This window comes from Hylobates moloch, unplaced genomic scaffold (genome assembly GCF_009828535.3).
Source record: "Hylobates moloch isolate HMO894 unplaced genomic scaffold, HMol_V3 SCAFFOLD_18, whole genome shotgun sequence".
NCBI classification, from domain to species: Eukaryota; Metazoa; Chordata; class Mammalia; order Primates; family Hylobatidae; genus Hylobates; species Hylobates moloch.
Window position 1 is genome coordinate 27,386,160 of NW_026652293.1, and position 21,097 is coordinate 27,407,256.

Sequence of the window (21,097 nt, forward strand, 5' to 3'; positions counted from 1 at the left end):
AGGTGTGTAGTGTGAAGAGTCTCATTAGAGAAGGCCTATTAAAGGAAGAGGATTTAAAGTGAGCCTTAAAGGATCAGTGGTAGTTAGCAGATGAAAGCAGAGACTAGTAAGCGGGAACATATTGGTAGTATTAAATTGTAAGCAATGAGGGGCAAGCAGGGTGTATCGAGAGGAGGAACTCAAGTGGATCAATATTGGAAGCAAGGATAGCTGAGACAGGTACATTTGTTTTATAAAATACAATGAGGGACTGAACTAGAGCATTAAAGGAAGGTATAAAGTGGAAGGAGCAAGTAAAGAAAGACTTAGGGCATTACTGACAGGACTTGATTATGGAAACTGGGGCTAAAGGAAACTGAAGTCAAATATAACTTCCAGTTTGCTTGCTTGGGAACCTAAACTGCAGAGAAGCAACATAAAAATATAAAATGTAGAAAGATGTGCTCATTTAGGAAGGGAAAATAGTTTGTTCAATTCTGAATATCTTGTATTTTAAGTGCTTATGGGAATTTCAGGTGGAAATGCCCGACAAGCAATTCTATATAGGAACTCGAACCTTGCAAGAAAGATCTGGGTTAGAGGTATACATTTTTAGAAGTTTCTTGTGTATAGAAGATAATTAAACATCTGGGAATGAATTGTATTACTTGAAGAGAATATGTAGAGTAACACAAGCAGTGAAGTAAGGACAGAACACTAGGGAACCCAGTATTTAAGAGGTGGCCCAAGCTTCCATAAAGGGCAGAGAAAGAGAGCAAACCAAGATATGCGAGAATAACTGGGAAAGATCATTGTGAAGGAAAAAAGAGATCAAAATGTACAAAACATTAAAATTGGGACTGCAAGATATTTGCTGGACCTAGCAAAAGGGAAGTGCTTGCCAGAGTAGTGTCAGACAGAGCCTGTTTTCAGTAGGACAGCAAGTATAGATATCTGGGCATGGTTAAAATATGAAGTGGTGGAGACAGTAGACGGTGAAGCTGCAAGTAAGGCAGATGGTGGAAAGATACAGGGTTGAGGGTGTAAGTGCAAGGAGTAACTGAACAAGAAGGATAAGTTATCCTCCGAGAAAAGGAAAGGTAAAGGCACTGAATTTTTGGCCGGGTAGATTGGAAGTTGCAAACACATGCACTTAAATAGCCTCTACTTTATGAACTTTATGAAGTTGGTGGAAAAGGGCTTTGATTCAGATCTAGATCCCTCAGTCTTCAATGAATGAATGAATGGATGAATGAACATATATATAATGCCAGATACTGTATGTCAATTTATACACTTACACACACGACATTTATAAGTTTCAATTTATACACTTATACACAATACAATATTGACACTTATACAGTATCTGGTATTTTGATTTAATTTTTCTTGCACATATATCTCCCCTACTCAATTAGACTATCAGCTCCTTGAGGGCTGTGTTCAATATGAGAAGTTTCTATCTATGGTGGTATCTTTGTACTCTTTAAATGGTATAACCAATAACTATAAAAACAAACAACTATACAAATTTTTATACTCACATATAGGTCAGTTGATTTTAGTAGAATTATTTGATATTAGGAATCTAATACAATAAATTCACGTGGTACAAATTTCAAAAAATGAGCACAAGTTAAAAATCTATTTTAATGTCTTTCCTGGGACATAAGCAAGAACTGAATATACCAACACACAGTTATTTCATCACTCTTACTCCACAAAGACTATAATATGGCCAATTTCCAATAATGGCTAAGTCTCACAAAAAAAAAGGATAGAATATCTCAGGTTGAGACCCAATCACTGTTTACCTGCTTCTCTTTGACCAACATATCTTTATCCTTTACTACTGATTAGTCTATCTTATTCAGAGTTGTGTCCCTAGCACAAAACACTGTGCCTAGAACATAGTAGGTATTCCATATGTCATAAACGAATTTATAAATTAATTCAGGAAAAATAGTAAATGTACACAAGCACTGGTCCTCCTTACATGATGAAATTATACGATGGAAACATTGCTTGAACAGAACAAGACAGGAAAATTTAGCCTACAGTCACGTCAGATTCTTTAAGATAGGAAGAAAAGCCCACGCCTACCAAATACATTAAGACTGAAGCTCCTGCTCTTGTCGCCAGCTGGACTGGAAGCCAAACATGTATATCTTCCAGTGTGTGGCACCTGGACATTGGTAATTCGAAGAAAACGGCCACCAGACATAATGTGATGGGCTTCATCTTCTTGGAGGGGCTGCCCATCTTTGTGCCATGTAATTTCTGGCACTGGATTCCCTGTAAAAAGCCATTTCTAAGAGTCAGCTAATAATTACATGTATACAATGGATAAACTTTGAAAGAGGAGGTTTTCACTCATTTGTTTTCCTACATATCCTACGTCTAAAACACTGCAGTAAACATTCATTTAAAAATAACTATGCAAGCTAACTTATTTTATAATAATAATGGTTATGTTGACTTTAAAAATATGCATAGATTATAAATCACTTTCAAATGTAGGTTAGTGTTCATCTATAAGTGAAATGATTCTAAATTGACCTTTGTGTTTAACTAAATAACTAAATTTATACTATTTTTAGACTATTACAACTAAATATTTTGATAGTAAAGTACAGTTTTAAAATAATGCAGCATTCATTTTTATTAAAACTATTATTCATGAACACCTTTGTATTCATATACTTTTTTTTTTTTTTTTTGGAGATGACCTGGAGTGCAGTGGTGTGATCTCGGCTCACTGCAAGCTCTACCTCCCGGGTTCACTCCATTCTCCTGCCTCAGCCTCCCAAGTAGCTGGGACTACAGGTGCTTGCTACCACACCTGGCTAATTTTTTTGTATTTTTAGTAGAGACGGGGTTTCACCGTGTTAGCCAGGATGGTCTTGATCTCCTGACCTTGTGATCCACCTGCCTCGGCCTCCCAAAGTGTTGGGATTACAGGTGTGAGCCACCGTGCCTGCCCTCATAGAAAAATTTTTTTAAAAGATTTTATATTTTTGACAAAAAGCTGTAAAAAAGCAAAACCTTTAATTAATTCAACAAGCAGATATTTTGAGTCTATGCCAGGATTCTATCATAGATAGATGGCAGAATATTGAACAGATCAATAGAGATAAAAATATATTAATTATTCTTTAATATTTACAGCCTCCAGGAAGAGATCCTGTGTTTTTATTTTCAAATGAGATCTACGTTAATATTAAGTTTTAAATTATTCAAATATTTAAAAAAAATTTTTAAACCATAAAAGCAAGTCATGTTAGGAAAGAGGGCTAGGATGATATACTAGCTTGAAGGGAGGATTTTATAAAATTTAGGCAATGCTGGTCTATGCAACTGTTGTAAATTACTATATTATTTCTAGAAAAAAATTAACAGGTTAATAGTATATATCACACTCTTTATATCTGCCTTTCTTAAAATAGAAACATTCCCCCCTCTGCTTATTTGAATTTATTGCTCACATAAGGCAGACAAACAATGAAATAAGAAACTCATTGAATCTTCCTTAAAACTCTGACTTTCCATAAAATGTTATGGGCTACTTCCATTCTCTTTTTTTTTTTTTTTTGAGACGGAGTCTTGCTCTGTCGCCCAGGCTGGAGTGCAGTGGCGCAATCTCGGCTCACTGCAAGCTCCGCCTCCCAGGTTCACGCCATTCTCCTGCCTCAGCCTCCCGAGTAGCTGTGACTACAGGTGCCCACCACCACGCCCGGCTAATTTTTTGTATTTTTAGTAGAGACAGGGTTTCACTGTGTTAGCCAGGATGGTCTCGATCTCCTGACCTCGTGATCCACCCGCCTCTGCCTCCCAAAGTGCTGGGATTACAGACGTGAGCCACCGCGCCTGGCGGGGCTACTTTCATTCTTACTTTAAAACTGCAAGGCCGTCTACAATAAAAAGACAGCCTTGAAAATATCCTCTTAGAGACGTGTTTATTTTTATTATATGCAAGAAATCAATTTACTGGTAAAGATGGTGAAACTGGTTTTAGAATTTTTATTTTTCCTACTCTATATTCCCTTTGTAATATTCAAACATGCTAACAAAAGGTAACAATATTGTTCTTGGAAAATCCCCACTACAAAATAATGCCATTCTTTCACCAAAACTCCTACCTATTTCTTTGAAATGAAACTTAAGAAAAAAAGGAAAAGAAAAGGAAGGCACAAACACAGGGAAGGAAACAAAAATTTAAAAAGGTAGGGCAAGATAAATATACATGTAAGTAGAAGCAGAATAATTTTTCAAAAGAGAATGATTTATTGAATTGAAAGAAAAGACTCCTTCCTTCCTTCCTTCCTTCTTTCTCTCCTTCCTTCCTTCCTTCCTTCTTTCTCTCCCTCCCTTCCTTTCTCCCTCCCCCCTCCCTCTTTCTTCCTTCTTTTCTTTTTGGTATTTCCTTTTTGTCTCCACGGAATTTGAAAGATTTCCTCCTACATTTCTACCAGCTGTACTGGACTAGAATTCAATTTCAAATGCCAATTATAGTAGCTGGACTTTTCCTCAACTGATTAATATATAGTGGGACTCAATATCTACCCAAACGAAAATAAGTCATAACCAAAAGATACCTGCATTAGTATGTTTACCAGAGCACTATTCACAATAGCAAAGATATGGAATCAACCTAAGTGCCCATTAACAGAGATTGGATAATGAAAATGTGATACACACACACACACACACATACACAAACACACACATTCCATGGAATACTACCTATCCATAAAAAGAATGAAATCATATCTCTTGCAGCAATATGAATGGAACCGGAGGCCTTTATCTTAAGTGAAATAACTCAGAAACAGAAAGTCAAATATCATATGTTCTAACTTATAAATGGGAGCTAAGTAATGTGTACAAATGGACATAGAGAGTGAAATAATAGACCATGGGGACTAGGAAGGGTGGGAGGGTGGGAAAGGGGTTGAGAGATGAGAAATAACCTAATAAGTAAAATGTACACTACTTGGGTAATGTTTACCATCACTGAGACTTCACCAGTACTCAATACATCCGTGTAACAAAGCCGAACTTGTACCCCCTAAATATATTAAAAAAAATTTTAAGATATATAGTGGAGGCAATGACTAACAGTGAGTGGGGGGAGCACCAAAAGTCTGAGAGCTGAGCCCATACCTGTCACTTCACAAGTCAGCGTAACACTCTGTTTCTCTTTTACCTTCACATCTTCCAATGTATTTTCACCCACAATATGAGGTGGTACTAAAAAAAACAACAACAAAATAACAGCTCTTAACAGCAAAGCTGCTATTTTATAGGTATTTATGTATGGTTTTATTAAGCTATAACCTTCAAAACAAATCCCCCAATCCACATTCATTATTTGATTGCTAGAATGTCATAATATTATTTTGATCAACTCTACTTTTACAGTCATAAATCCAATTATAATGAATTTTATTGTAATGTAAATCATTAAGTCTGCATAAAAATGTCAACAAATCACCAAGAACATTTATTCGACTTTTATTTCTTCCACTATAACTCTAATATGCATTCACATTAAACAAGTCATTCAGCCTCTCAAAATATTGTTGAGCAACTGTGAATTAAAACAGGCATTTTAATTCCCCCAAACAATTGCCTGATTGCCTCCAAACAATTCTAATATTGAATTCTTGCCAAGAGTCACAGTCCAGGGTCTAAATAACACAGGTATGAGATCAAGTGGTAAATAAATTTTAACTCTGCTTCCAGGATTTAAGGCAATTAAAGATTTTCTAGATACTGCAAACTATATAATTACCTAATACTGAAAGCCCAAAGATTTTTCTTTCTTCACCAGCTGCATTCCTTACAACACAAGTATATTGGCCAGCGTCTTCCACTGTGGTCTGCATCAGCCGTAGCATCCTGCCTCCTGCAGAAGCAAACCATCTTTTTTAAGATGACTTAAAAAGAAAAATGAAACTTTATAAGCCATCCAAGTGATGCTCAATTTAGGTAAAAATTTAATCAGTATGCTTTAGAGGCCCTTAAAATGAATTTATGTTAAGCTTTTTTAAAAATCACATTTTAAACTTACATAAAACAAAATAGTTCAGAAAAATCTTCTAGTTCAATAGATTAAAAAAATAGATATAATGTTAGGTGATAGCAAGCAAGAAATGTTGTTTCACAGAGAAGGTGATGTTTGAATATGATCTTAAAAGGTAAGTATATTTTAGCACATGAGTTGAGAGATGCTGATATAGTTTGGCTCTGTGTCCCCACCCAAATCTCATCTCGAATTGTAATCCCCATAATCCCATGTCAAGGGAGGGACCTGGTGGGAGGTGACTGGATCATGGGAGCGGTTTCCCCCATGCTGTTCTCATGATAGTGAGTGAGTTGCCGTAAGATCTGACGGTTTCATAAGCGTTTGACAGGTCTTCCTTCACATACTCTCTCTTCTGCCGCCTTGTGAAGAAGGTGCCTGCTTCCCCTTCTGCCACGATTTTAAGTTTCCTGAGGCCTCCCCGGCCATGCAGAATGTAAGTCAATTAAACCTTTCTCCTTTATAAATTACCCAATCTCGAGGATTTCTTTACAGTAGTATGAAAACAGACTAATAAAGATGCTATTGTGAGTGGAGTATGAACGAAGAGATAGAGGTAAAAAGTAGGTGTGAGAAGTGGTATCAAAAGCAGAGCAGGTGGAGAAAATGGTAAGAGATGAGGCTAGATGGAGTATGGCCAGATTGTGTGGGCCCATGAATGCTATGCTAAGGAATTCAGATTTTATTGCACTCACTAAAGACTATGGAGTGTATAAACAAACAGGGCTCATGATCTGATTTGTGCTTAGAAAGACACCTGTGATCAGATAGTTAGGAAAAGAGTCCTAGTTTTCCATTGAACATATAATATGGGAATATCAGAAAGATAACCAGGCCAGACACCCAGATTTGGGTGACATCAATATATTACCAACACTTCCAATGGCAAAAACCACAATTACTTTTGCACCAACCTAATATAAGGAAGATAGGAGAATGAAGACTACCAGCTTTCAATTGAGCTTCATGGAATCCTACATTATATAAAATGTTATGGGGTCACTTCATGCCCTAGTGATACACTGCTTTTGCTTCTTTTTGTATTTTGAACATCTATGTAACATTTTGTTTGAAGAAATATTCATCCAAGAAATGTATGTTTCACTGAAAGTGAAACTCTAATATACTGGGGGTGTAATTTGGAGGAAAACTCTATTTAAAGATAAAAGCAGAGGAGCCAACAAATGAGATGAAACAAAACCTGCAGAGAACTAAGAGACACTGAGAGAACAAAGTCCTGGGCACCATTTGAGGAGTAAGGTCCAACAAAAAAGTAGGTCATTTATTGGATTGTGTAATAATTTTCTAGCTGGTATATTTTTGCTTAGCACCCTGAATTTGAATTAAAAACAGTGTAATGGTTAACATGAAATTTTCATGTAAATATTCACCTGGGTCTGGTTTCCCAGGAGTATTCTATCTGTTTTCTGACACTGAACTTTTTCTATAAGCAACCTTCCCACCCTCAACCCACTGAAAGGTGAACTTAGTAGTATCTTATTTAGACAAACAAAGCTAATTACCTGAATTTAGCCTTTTTTTCCCAATTGAAGTAAACAGAAATTTTGTTTACTTAAAAAGTAAAAATGCTTTAAAAACTTATGTAAATTAGGGAAGGATTCAAGCACTCACTGTCACTTCAGATGAGTGAGATCATAATATGATTCCAGTTGAGAGATATTAAAGCAACACAACTTTTATGAATCACTGCTGGCTCTACAAACGTCAGCCTCATAAGTTTCATGATCCTCCTTTTCTCTTTTTTTCATGGCCTTCTCACTTAATCCAGTGAAAACCAAAAATGGATTCTGACAGTAAATTATACTTATATAGAGACGTTTCTTGTACCTATTAAATTTTTATAGCAGTTATCTGTTTCTGGCAGATAACTTCATAACAGTGATAGGGTCTTCACCAAACTACTGCTTTTAGAAAAGCTATACTTAAATTCTCAGGAGGACTAATATTAATGAAATAGGCATGTACAGGAGACTGAAGACCAAGCAAGACATATGCCATTCATTTGATTCTGATTTATCTATTGCACAACACAACATGTTCAGATTGTAAAACTGAATAACTCCTTTGGCAGCACCACAAGGTGAAATACTTATCATGTGTTCACTCAGGGATCTCCAGCTGCTAGTCAAGCACAACAAAGATAAATAAAACCAAAACACCACTTCTGTAAATTTGTAACAAGCTAGAGCACGTCACTTTAGCTTGCCTTTTTCACTTCCAGGAGCTTTGCTGCACTTACTATATTTAATAAGAGCCCCTACTTTCTTAGCAATTGAACATTTTTTAAAAAGCCAGAAAGATGAATATAATTTCAAGCCAAGAAGATAATGTGTTTAGGCTTTGGTAACCACATTTTAATACAATCTTTGTCATTAGTATGTATTTCTTAAGATCAACAGAGACTGAGAGTCCTGTCAAAGTTAAAACATCATAGTAAGAACATAGGAAAGTTTCCCAGGACAGGGAGACCACAAACCTTTTACCAGGTTGTCTATGACAATAACAAGAAATAGGTATTGGATGCTTACCATAGAAGCAAGTGCTGTGTTAACTGTTTTAGATATCTCATTTCATCCTTACAAAAACCCTGAGGCAAATACTATTATTATCACTTTACAAGTGATCAAACTGAAGTTAGCAAAGTTAAGTAACTAGAGTCTGAGATCATAAATATAGTGAGTATTACAGACAATAAATGGGGTTAATGGTAATGTACATTCTTCATCAAGCTCCTATCAGTTATAAACCAAGATCGGGAAGAAACAGGGGGAACTTAGGTTTTTTAGACCTAATTCCAGTACTAGGAAAAAATCTTCTGAATATGCCTTCAGTAGTGGTAATGTAAACTTTGAGCACATTTAGGTGAAGGGAGCTTACTGCCACTTAAAGTAGCTCATCTTGACTTTAAGCAAGCTAAATAATCTTTTAAGTTGTTTATATTCAGACACAAATCTATCCCTGGAATCTTCCATATACTGACATTACTTTTAACCTCTGGAACTAGAAAAAAACAACATAATCCTTTCTACACCATGGCTCATCAAATATTTAAATTTACTTTGGATTATATACCAAATACACCATAAGATTTATTTTTCCAGGTTAAATACAGACATATTAATCATTATGTGATAATTTCCCATCATAGTTATTTTCCTTTGCAAATACTGTCATTAAGCCTTTCTTCTTGTCTTTCTAATAAGTTCTGCTAAGTTTATAGTGCAAACGATCTCTTGCTTTTCTTATTGGAGAAAATACAGTTTATTGATGTGGCAAAATATTACATTTGTTGTCTTGATAATCACATTGCATTTTAATGCATACTGAGAAACTAACACAATTCAGACATCTTTTCATATTAAGAGTTCTGAAGCTATACTTCACCATAAGTACATCACTGGTTTGACCGTAAGTGCAAAGAGATCATAAACTAGCATAATTAGATAATTATATAGAGGGCCATCATGAGCCTTACTTAACCTTCATCTTGTTAGCTTTAATCCAAAAGCTCCAGCATGAGGTGTGTTTGAATTTGGATGCCTTCAATCACACATTAGGTATTTTTCTAAGTAAGCTTTTTATTAATCAAAAACATGGCAAGATTATCTTAGTCTGTATCCAAGTCATTACTAAAATGGGCCAAGTGCAGATTTCTGCAGCTTGCCTCTCTCTACGCTTATATTGATCCACAAATGACAAGATATTTAGATTTTCCCACAAAATTATATGAGGAATATGATCAATATCTCTTGAAAATAAAGTCTTAGCTCACAGGAAACTATCCCATTTTAGAAATGTAAACATCATTGAGATTAGTCATGAATACATTGAAATATTAATATTTGGTTATAGAAGTATTTTATATACTAGGATTCACTGTAGACTTTGAATTCAATTTCAGCACTTCCTATAATTATTTTCAAATTGGTGGATGCTCATTGTAGCATGAATGCTTTGACATCTCCATGACTGAAGTAATCAGCAAGTGCCAAGATTTGTTTTTTAAAGGGGTCTAGAGATATTTGGAGATTTCCCATTTTCATATAGTTTCTTACGTCCTTTTAAATATTTTTTCTTAATATTATTAGTGAATATTACAGTAAGCAGCTAGGTTAAAAAATAAAACGATAAAAACACTGAGCAATTTGAAATTAAGGAGAAATTGTAGCCATATGAAGCTAACAAGAATATAAGGCTACCAGGATTTGTAATACCTGAAAGAATCCTCACAGAATTGCTAAGGCTGACAGGCCACCCATCTTTAAACCAGGTTACGGAAGGCAGGGGAATTCCAGAAGCTTCACAAGTCAAGGATACTGAGTTCTTTTCTACCACACTAATATTTTCAGGTGACCTGTGGTTTCGTATGATGCTTGGAGGAGCTGTAAGACAAAATAAAACAAACAGGGAATGGAAATATTAGTTGCCTGATATACATTTGATATACCTGATGTTGTATATCAAACATCAAATCCTAAACAGTGTATGTTAATAAGACTTCCATTTTCTGATGAACAGTAAGCAAAATAAGCGATCACAACAACCAGCTATGTGTTTGTGTGTGTGTGTGTGTGTGTGTGTGTGTGTGTGACATCCCTGGAAGTAAAAATGTCACTTCTTCCTCAATCTGAGCAGTAAATTATTTTCATATTGTTATTCCAATAGTAGCGAGTGATTTTGTATGAGTCACTCACCCCTTTTTTTTTTATTGCAATTTCAACTTTCATTTTAGATTAAGGGGATTCATGTGCAGGTTTGTTACATGGATATATTCTGTGATGCTGAGGCTTGGGGTATGATTGATCCTGTCACCTAGGTGGTAAGCATAGAACCCAAGAGTTAGTTTTTGAACTCCTGCCTCCTTTTCTCCTTCCCCTTCAGTAGTCCCAGTGTCTACTGTTGCCATCTTTATGTCTTTGAGTACCCAATGTTTAGTTCCCACTTATAAGTGAGAACATGAGGCATCTGATTTTCCATTCCTGCATTAATTCACTTATGATTACGGTCTCCAGCTGCATTCATGTTGCTGCAAAGGACATGAGTTTTGGCTGTGTAGTATTCCATGGTGCATATGTACCACATTTTCTTTATCCAATCCACCATTTATTAATCAGCACCTAGGCTGATTCTATGTCTTTGCTACTGTGAATATGAATCACTCATCTTTTCTTGCAAATTCGTAATATGGATTCATAACCTATTTATAGGAAAAGATTTCCTAAAAAATCAATCATCTAATTCTAAAAATTAAGAGTAATCCAACAAAAAGTACTTAAGATTAATTCATCTTCCCTTTTGTGTTGTGATTCCTATAGCTTTGGCACACACGTTGGCAGCAAACTACAGGATATTAACACTGAGCTTCATGCATTTCTTAACTGAGTTCAAGTTACAAGATTTGCGTCCATTAAATTTACCATTGTTTCTATAGCTGTAAAAATTATAGTTCAAATTGTACACATCTAAGTCATTGTCCCTGTGTATTTGTATGTTTGGTCTATTCTTATTGACATTTATGACTCATTAATTAGAGTTAGAATATTAAAGCTGACTTCAGTATAACTCATGCTCAACTGATGATGAGTCAGTAAATTCTAAGAAACTTACATTTATACAAGCCCAGTTAAGTCAGCAAATTTGGAAAATATAAAAACAGATTTTACTTGGGACAGCATTGGACCAAAAGCATTTGAAGGCAACAATTTTCTACTTTACTGTGTGCTTTCCTTAAAGAATATCTAATATGTGCTTATTTCAGCAAGGTAAATAATGTGAGGTCAGGCACAGAAGGATAAATGATGAGACTGACCTGGGGAAAAGGTATATATGTTTAAAATGATGGATTATAAATAAATGACTTTCAATACTTGAGGCCTATATCTCCCATCCAGGATGCTAGATTACATTAGCCAGTGAATGGACATATTGAGCCTCTTTCTACTTACCATGGACGCTCAAGTCATATTTTTTGTCAGTCATTCCTGCTACATTCACAGCAACACACACATAACGGCCTGTGTCAGATACATGAATGTTCTTCAGCTGAAGGATGTGACCTTCATCCAGTATTTCTACTCCCTTTGCCTTGACCAAGGGGCGGCCATCTTTCATCCAGGTCACTGTTGGTGGAGGAATACCCTGCACCTCACACTCCAAGGAGATGCTCTTCCCTCGGGTCACAATAATTTCAGTAGGGTGGCTGCCACTGTTGGTTATGGTTGGTCTAACTGAGGGTTGGAGGAAGAAAAAAAGAAACAAAAGAGGAAATGTTTGCTTCAAGTCTTACATAGGAATTTTCATCAGCCAAAGTTAAATATATTTTTATGTTAAAATATAAACAACTAAAGAAAAGACCCACAACTAACAGACATGGTGTTATGCTGAGAGGTGGAATTCTTCTCCAATGTTTTACGTGGGTTCATACCTAAAATGAAGCTATTGACACAGTAAGTAAAGATTGCTGTGTTCACTAACTTCCCACTTTTGAGAAGCTATACAAATATTTGAACTTATCGCTTGTAGCCCTGCCTTATGTAAGTCTTCCTAATACTCATTTAAAATAGATATAGTAGCCTAGCTTACAACCCAATGTCTGTTACTAACTCCTTTATTCCTTCTCCCTTTTACAATATGAGTTGGAAAAGCTGAGATGGTTTCACAATCTTGTTGGAAAACTGGGGTAACCACATGAATGAATTTAGGTGTATAAAACCTACACAGAGGTCTGTTGGGGATTTTGGGGAAAATTTTTTGCTCTCCTAATAAAAGGGAAAGATACCAGCCCTTTCCCTTCCTCTTGCCTTCCTTGTGGAATTGATACCACAATAACAGTTACCATCTTGAGACCATGAAGGAGGCACCAGTAGAATGAGAGAGCTCCTATGCTGATACAATTAAGCCACTGACCAACTCGTGACCAATGCTAACCTCTGCTTTCTCATTACGTGAGAACACGAACTTTTACTTGGTTAAGCCACTGACAACAGTTATTCTGTTACTTGAAGCTAAATTCACATGTCACTGATTCTAGGAACAAAAATTAGATCAATTCTAATACATATGCGTGTGGGAAGAAAAGTAGGCCAGTGTCAGTAATCCAATGTTCTAGTGCCAGTCCTACCACACACAAGCCACATGACCTTGTTCAACCAACAAAACCTCTCAGAGCTTAAATTTCCACATACACAAAATTGAGGCGACAGTTTTGTCTTATATAACAGCTCATGTGAAGATTAAATGAGTATATAACTATCTTAAGCACTCTCAGATCTTATACAAGTAAAATATTCTTTAAAATAAAATGTTTTTACTTATTGTAAATATCCCCTATGGTAAAATGCTCCCCCTTCCCCCTCCATGTGTCCACTGTCCCCAACAAATTACAGCCACATTGATGTGTCTGTCATTGGTGAGCTAATGCAGAGTGGACAGCTGTAATGCCAAATAACAGCCAGAAGGAAGTAACTGCTCTCCAGTTACGTCAGCACAATTTAAATGTGTGTGTCATATGATAGTCACAACCATACCATTTTGAATGAACATTAAAGATATTTTTAAAAGTAAATGAGAAAGATGAAAAGATTTAAAAGAACATTTTGCCAAAGCCTGGCTAATCAACAACTTACTGTAAACTTGCAGATTGTATTCTTTCGTTGCAGTCCCAGCAACATTCGATGCCACACATGAATAGAGTGCTGCATCAGACTTTTCAGCAATTGAAATTTGTAATTGCCTGCCCCCAGATAAAATTCTAACTCGCCCCATGGAATCAGTCAGCACTGGAGAGCCTGCAAAGAAGTCCAAATGGCAGAATATGAGGCAGAAATGTAAAGCATTTTGTATACATTGCCAAGTATGATACTTGTTTACTCAGTTCAAGTATATAAAAGGCAAATGACACTGTAAAAGAATCCTGCCCTAGTGTGTAAAATGAAGGAGCAGTAATATTTAAATGAACTGAAAATTTAAATGATCTTTCTGCCACTTAGTGGGCTTAAGGAGTTGTTGATAAATAAATTGAACATCTGGTCAAACAAAGAATTCAGTCTTAATGTACATTGAAAACTGTCACAAACAGAAAAATGTTACTTTTTAATATCAACTTTTATTTTATATTTAGGAGGCACAAGTGCAGGTTTATTACGTAGATTTATTGTGTGATGCTGAGGTTTGGGGTACGACTGAACCAATCACCCAGAAAGTTTAAAACTCATTTTAAAGAAGAAAATATAGTTCCTGAATGGTGGATTCTTGATGTTTATAGCTGCCCTATAATGCATTTGAGTAAAAAATAATCAATTAATGCAGAAAATTATTTTTTTTTCTAGGGAGGAGTTAACAGTCTTAAAAATAAAAAATTTCACTGGAAAGTGTGGAAGTATCACATGTTGCACATTTAATATAAAGCAATTTTGCTGTCTAGCATTTAGTATGCAAACCCCAGGAAAATTTGTTTATAATCTAACACATTTGTCTAATGAAATCAATATCCATCTTATATTTTCATTTAATTTTATAAATTTCAAGGTTAAAAACTGACCTTTCTTCTTCCAAATGAGATTTGGGGGTGGAATACCACTTGATTCACACAACAGACTAATGAGATTCCCTTCAATGACTGTAAGTTGAGTAAGTTCATCAGAACCACCAATATTTGGGGGGACTGGAAAAAAATAAAAATATGATTTTTCCACTCATTTCATATATAATTTTCCTAACAGTTTACATGTAAGATAAAAGTCTTCTACTCAAATGACACAAGGAAGAAATTGACATATGAGGTTGACATCAACATCAAATTAAAAGTCACTTGTAAGATATAGCATAAATAGCTAATAGCAGACTTCCCATGTACACAGATAAAAATTTATCAAAATATTCAGAATGGCATAAAAAGAAGCTACTTAATTATAACTTATAAAATATATTAGCTCATATAGCTATTAGAAAATGTATATTTGATGCAAGATATTTAGACACCTTGCATCAAAAAGCTAAAGTATCTACCAAGTTTAAACTTAGCCCAGTCACTGTTGCCTAGCTAGCTTTGATATCTCAAATAGTGAACAGAACTGGAAACATAAGGCATATAACGTATACTAAAGAACAGAGGAAAGGGGTTTCATCTAAAGAAAGGACATATTGCCTATTTCAGATTGCACAGTCTGCTTCTCTACTGGCCTACAGCTTCTCTCTGGAATCTTCGAAGTGAATACTGACTACCCATGATTTTCTCAAAGGTGCTGGAGTCTGCAGTTTCTGGCTGAACTCTCCTTAAGGACACTTCTTTGGCTGCAGGACTGTCAGCTGGTAGATGGCTTGTTCTTCCAAGCTCCTGAGAGTTGAGGAGTGGGAGAATCCTCCTCCACCCTTAGTGTGGCTTCCAGTCATTGTTCAACCATCCCATGTAAAAGCCCCTATTCTTTTGAGGCTCATATAACCAATTTATTTCTCTCTCTCTCTCTCTTTTTTTTCCCATCTGTAAACCTGTCATTCTTCCTTTATTCACTGAAGAGTTTGATACGTGTTCTTACACTTTTCATACTAAGCCCTGCCATCATTCTGTATGAACCCAGCATCCACATGTATAACCAGTCTAAATACTCTGTCTACTCAGTTATTGATCTACCCATCCCATTTTCCATCAGAAGCCATACCATAGCCCTTCCCATCATCTAGAACATTTCTCCTGTAAGTTTATAAGTTTAGGCCTCTGACAACTTCTCTGTTCTTTTTGCTCTCACTTAATTATTCCCAATTCTCAAGTCAATTCCCATTGACTTAATTGAATCTCAAGTGCTTTCACTTCTCAGAAGTCTCCCTATCCAGCTGCCTATTCTTCTGTTTACCGACTTGTCTACTCAGCTTAGATTTCATAATCAATATTTGTCAATATTCTCAACTACTTTATACCTTTTACCTTCTTATTTGTCAACACCCTTACTGTGGATGAGTCCTAGTTTACTCTGTTTGTCACTGATACCACAAACTGAAAGCTCCAGATGAAAATGATACAATTACATAGATTGCCACTACTATAAATTTATGATCTCTGTTCTAAACTCCACCCTTCTCTACCCCCATGGCTTCCATTAATACAAATACTTGAAAAGCTATATCTGTAATGGAGACCCTCTCTGAGGTCTAGACTTTAATATCCAACTAACTACTTAACATCTCAAGTTGGTTGCCTTAGAAGCATTGTCAAACTTGACTTGTCCAAAACTGAACTCAACCCTCTTTGTTCCTTCTCTGAGGGAAGGACACAGACATCCCTCCTTTACTCTTCTTGTTTCCACACATCTTAATCTAATCAACTTAATCATGTTGATTCAACTTCTTAAATATGTCTGCTTTCTTCTAAAATACAGACCTGAGCATCCGGTCCTTCTTTAAATCCCTTTAGTTTATTCTATCACCTTTAGAATCAAATCGATACTTTTTAAATTGATTTAAGAGGCCTTCTTCAATACGCCTATTTTTACCTTTTTATCTACTATCTCCTCTCTCTCCTTGCATCACACTAGGCTCCATAGTGAATGATATTAAGCTCATTGAATACCGACAGTGTTCTCCAGGGCTTTGCATTGCTTTTACCCTCTTCGCAGAGTTAATGCCTACTCATCCTTAAGGGCTCAGTTAAACGTGTCTCATATGTTTTTCTACATAACCACCTATGATAGCTCTTAGGAGGTTTAATTTTAATTTTGACTATTTAAAGATATTTCTCCACCAGCCCGCTATAAGTTCTGTGAGAACAACATCGTTGTCTTTCTCACTAATTGCTCTATGTCCACACATGGCATAGCGCCTAGAAGACGGAAGCATAATGTAAGTACTTTTAAAGTGAATCTATCTTTGATGTCTCAACTTTTTCCCTTATCATTCATTCTTATAATCTACTGCATTCTGCTTTCCACTATTGCATTGCTTTTCTTTAAGAGGTACTGGTCTGCATATTTGTAAAGTATGTTTTTTAGTTTATGACTAATTTGACTTTTCTGCAATATGTAATATTACTCATTCACCCATCCATTCATCCATATCAAACTTACTCATTGTGTTCTTCTGAGAACAACACTGTCGTCAGTTTCCATGATGCATTTTTTTTTTTACTGGGTTTTCCTCTGACCTCTTAGGCTCTTCCTTCTCAGCTTCTTATCTAGAGTCTCTTTTACTAGCTCTCTTCTTATATGGTACACCTGAGAGCCATCCTATCTAGTACTCTTCTGTATACATTCTTTTTACCTTCTCCAAGTGATTTCATTGCAACCTTATGTTTTTAACTCTTATCTTGCCTAAATGATAAGCTTGTATTTCTGGCTGCAGGGAGGACAGCTTCACATAGTCCACAGGTACCTCAAATATCGCATATGAAAAAGGAATTCTTCACCTCAGTTTCTAATTGATCATCACTCCTAATTTTTCTTTTTTCTCTCTTTTTTTTCTCATCTTTACTTGATAACACTTGGCCTAGTGTCTTGTCCATATTGGGAACTAGCTATAAATATTAAATAAATTATTAAATAAATGAACTAGATATAAATAATAAATATTTTTCCCATTTGAAAGAAATGAGGACGGAAGGGAAGGGAAAATGGAGAGGGAAAAGGGGTGAAAAGAGGCAGGAACAGAAGTGAATGACATATAAGTAGTACGTAATGAATATAAATTTACCATATAGTAACTTCTACTATTTAATAGTAAATTTTTACAGGGTGTATAATAGCATTTCTCATAACCTGCCTGAAGGATTTTTAAAAAATGATAGTCATTTATTAATAAGTCATTTTCTACATCAGTGCATGCTTTCAAAATTTTAAAAAGTATTTGTTCTCCATTGGAATAAAGTTATTTCATCTAGTCTTATTTTTATTTAAAAATATGTGAATAAACTATAAATCATAGGTAAATTCAGCTTATAATCTCAATAATTAAAAAGTTTAAACAAATACAGTTAAAACGAAGCGTGCTTATTAAGTTATGAGTTTTTTAAAGTATGTAAATTACAGGTGAATGTACTGGAAATAGGAATGCTTGTTAGCTGATAGCCACAGCTGAGGCAAAAGTTATGACTATAAGAATTTTCTTAATTAGTAACAAATGGTGAAATTTCAACTGAGAATAACAATGACTTTTCTCCCTGGTTATTATAGTAATCCCATCTCCCACCACACAAGTGAATAAGTTATAAATGAGTTTTTTAAAGTATGTGAAATACAGGTGAGTATACTGGAAATGGGAATGCTTTTTAGCTGATAGCCACAGCTGGGACTCAAGTTGTGACTATTTATAAGAATTACCTTAATTAGTAACAAATGGTAAAATTTCAACTTAGAATAGCTTTTCTCCCTGATTATCATAGTAATCCTATCTCCCACCACGCAAGCGCCCATGTTCTTTCTCTCACATACACACAGTTCATATATATAATTTGGCCTTTTGGCTTATTTTCTTTCCACTGACGAACCCACCAATAGTTACTAGAGAAGGCCCAATCATTACGAGATGCTGGCTGTGGAAGACAAAGGGCATATTACTACTCAGGCAGATGAGGAGAATACTTCAACATCTAAGTTACAAGAAAGTTCATCTAGAGTTGCTCTCGAAGTAGTTATATTAACTGATACACAGGACAGTTCAGCACCATGTAAATGTACTAACTGTTGTTCATTTACCTATTATAATCAGTTTCAGTTACATGGATCAATGTCATTTTAAGTGACACAAAAACCACAGCTGCATTATTTGCTTTCAAGAGCTGATTACACTTACCCCAAATGTTGACATTGTAGTTTTTTTCAGTTTTTCCAGCAACATTTGTTGCTTCACAAGTGTAACGACCAGTGTCTTGAACCTGAGCATCTTCAATCTGAAAACAAAATCATCCTTTGAAATCACACTCTCTATTTCACTTGGGTTTTTTTTTATTAATACTATTTGTGATCTATTTCTTATTTTTGTTCTGAAGATTCACATACATATAAAAAATAGAGAAAATAGCAATATAAATGGCCATATACCCACCACCCAGTTTCAACAAAACAAGATCCAACCATTTTCATCTATGCCATACCTTATTTTAATTTGGTTTATATTAGGGGTTGAGGGTCTAGAACAGTGTTTTAAATACAACTCAGAAAAAAAATAACAAAAAGGTACAATTTCTGATAAAGTCATTTAAGACTTTAAAATATGAAATCCTTACACATCCAGGAAACTGTCCAGTAAAATAACAGCCTTATTCTTGAGACCAATAATATTACAAGTATCTTTCTCCCATGCTGGGTTTGTAAGCTTCTTTAAACTAAGTATTATATTACATTAGCCTCATTCTCCTAGTACCCAGTTTGGTGCTTGGCAGATGAATTAGTATCAGTAAGTATTTTTCATGTATTTATGTACAACATGCATCAATGCTCATTCATCCATTGACCATCTGCAGTTATTACAACCCTTGTACTAGGTACTGTAGGTAGAAGATATAAAGAGATACAATGTCACATATGGTTTCTGATTTAAGTTTGCAATCTAGTTGAGAATATAGGATGTGAACATAAAGAATTTAATAAATAATATATAAGTAATAACACAAGATAATACAAAAGATACAACAAGCAGTATGTGACTTATTGCCAACTAACTTTGCAATCAATAATTTCTAGAACAGATGAGTAGGTTGCAAAAATTTTCTCCCATTCTGTAGGTTGCCTGTTCACTCTGATGGTAGTTTCTTTTGCTGTGCAGAAGCTCTTTAGTTTAATCAGATCCCATTTGTCAATTTTGGCTTTTGTTGCCATTGCTTTTGGTGTTTTAGACATGAAGTCCTTGCCCACGCCTATGTCCTGCATAGTATTGCCTAGGTTTTCTTCTAGGGTTTTAAAGAGCTAATATCCAGAATCTACAATGAACTCAAACAAACTTACAAGAAAAAAACAAACAACCCCATCAAAAAGTGGGCAAAGGACATGAACAGACACTTCTCAAAAGAAGACATTTATGCAGCCAAAAAACACATGAAAAAATGCTCATCATCACTGGCCATCAGAGAAATGCAAATCAAAACCACAATGAGATACCATCTCACACCAGTTAGAATGGCCATCATTAAAAAGTCAGGAAACAACAGGTGCTGGAGAGGATGTGGAGAAATAGGAACACTTTTACACTGTTGGTGGGACTGTAAACTAGTTCAACCATTGTGGAAGTCAGTGTGGCGATTCCTCAGGGATCTAGAACTAGAAATACCATTTGACCCAGCCATCCCATTACTGGGTATATACCCAAAGGACTATAAATCATGCTGCTATAAAGACACATGCACATGTATGTTTATTGCAGCACTATTCACAATAGCAAAGACTTGGAACCAACCCAAATGTCCAACAATGATAGACTGGATTAAGAAAATGTGGCACATATACACCATGGAATATTATGCAGCCATAAAAAATGATGAGTTCATGTCCTTTGTAGGGACATGGATGAAACTGGAAAACATCATTCTCAGTAAACTATTGCAAGGACAAAAAACCAAACACCGTATGTTCTCACTCATAGGTGGGAATTGAACAATGAGAACTCATGGACACAGGAATGGGAACATCACACTCCTGGGACTGTTGTGGGGTGGGGGGAGGGGGGAGGGACAGCATTAGGAGATATACCTAATGCTAAATGACGAGTTAATGGGTGCAGCACACCAACATGGCACATGGATACATATGTAACAAACCTGCACATTGTGCACATGTACCCTAAATCCTAAAGTATAATAATAAAATAAAATAAAATAAATAAATAAAAATAAAAATAAATTTATGTTTTACAGTTCTGGAGACTGGAAAATCCAAAACCACAGCACCAGTATCTGGTGAAGATCACTTCATGGCAAGAGAGCAAACACATGCATATCAGCTCAAATCTCTTTCTCTTTTAATAATGTTGCTAGTCCCATCATGGAGGCGCCAGCCTTATGAACTTACCTAATGCTAATTGCATCCAAAAGGC

At 35.6% G+C, this 21,097-nt stretch overlaps 1 protein-coding gene across 1 annotated transcript in view; it reads right to left on the minus strand.

Annotated features, from left to right (window-relative positions):
* The window catches only part of HMCN1 (hemicentin 1), a 443,754-nt gene that overhangs the window by 117,806 nt on the left and 304,851 nt on the right, over nt 1-21,097 (minus strand). Inside the window, exons 42-49 of the mRNA XM_032137046.1 lie at nt 18,863-18,959; nt 14,628-14,750; nt 13,714-13,875; nt 12,034-12,315; nt 10,303-10,470; nt 5,777-5,890; nt 5,146-5,232; nt 2,086-2,277 (exon numbers count right to left, since the gene is read on the minus strand). Coding sequence (XP_031992937.1) covers nt 2,086-2,277; nt 5,146-5,232; nt 5,777-5,890; nt 10,303-10,470; nt 12,034-12,315; nt 13,714-13,875; nt 14,628-14,750; nt 18,863-18,959 — 1,225 coding nt within the window. The remainder of the gene's footprint in view (nt 1-2,085; nt 2,278-5,145; nt 5,233-5,776; nt 5,891-10,302; nt 10,471-12,033; nt 12,316-13,713; nt 13,876-14,627; nt 14,751-18,862; nt 18,960-21,097) is intronic.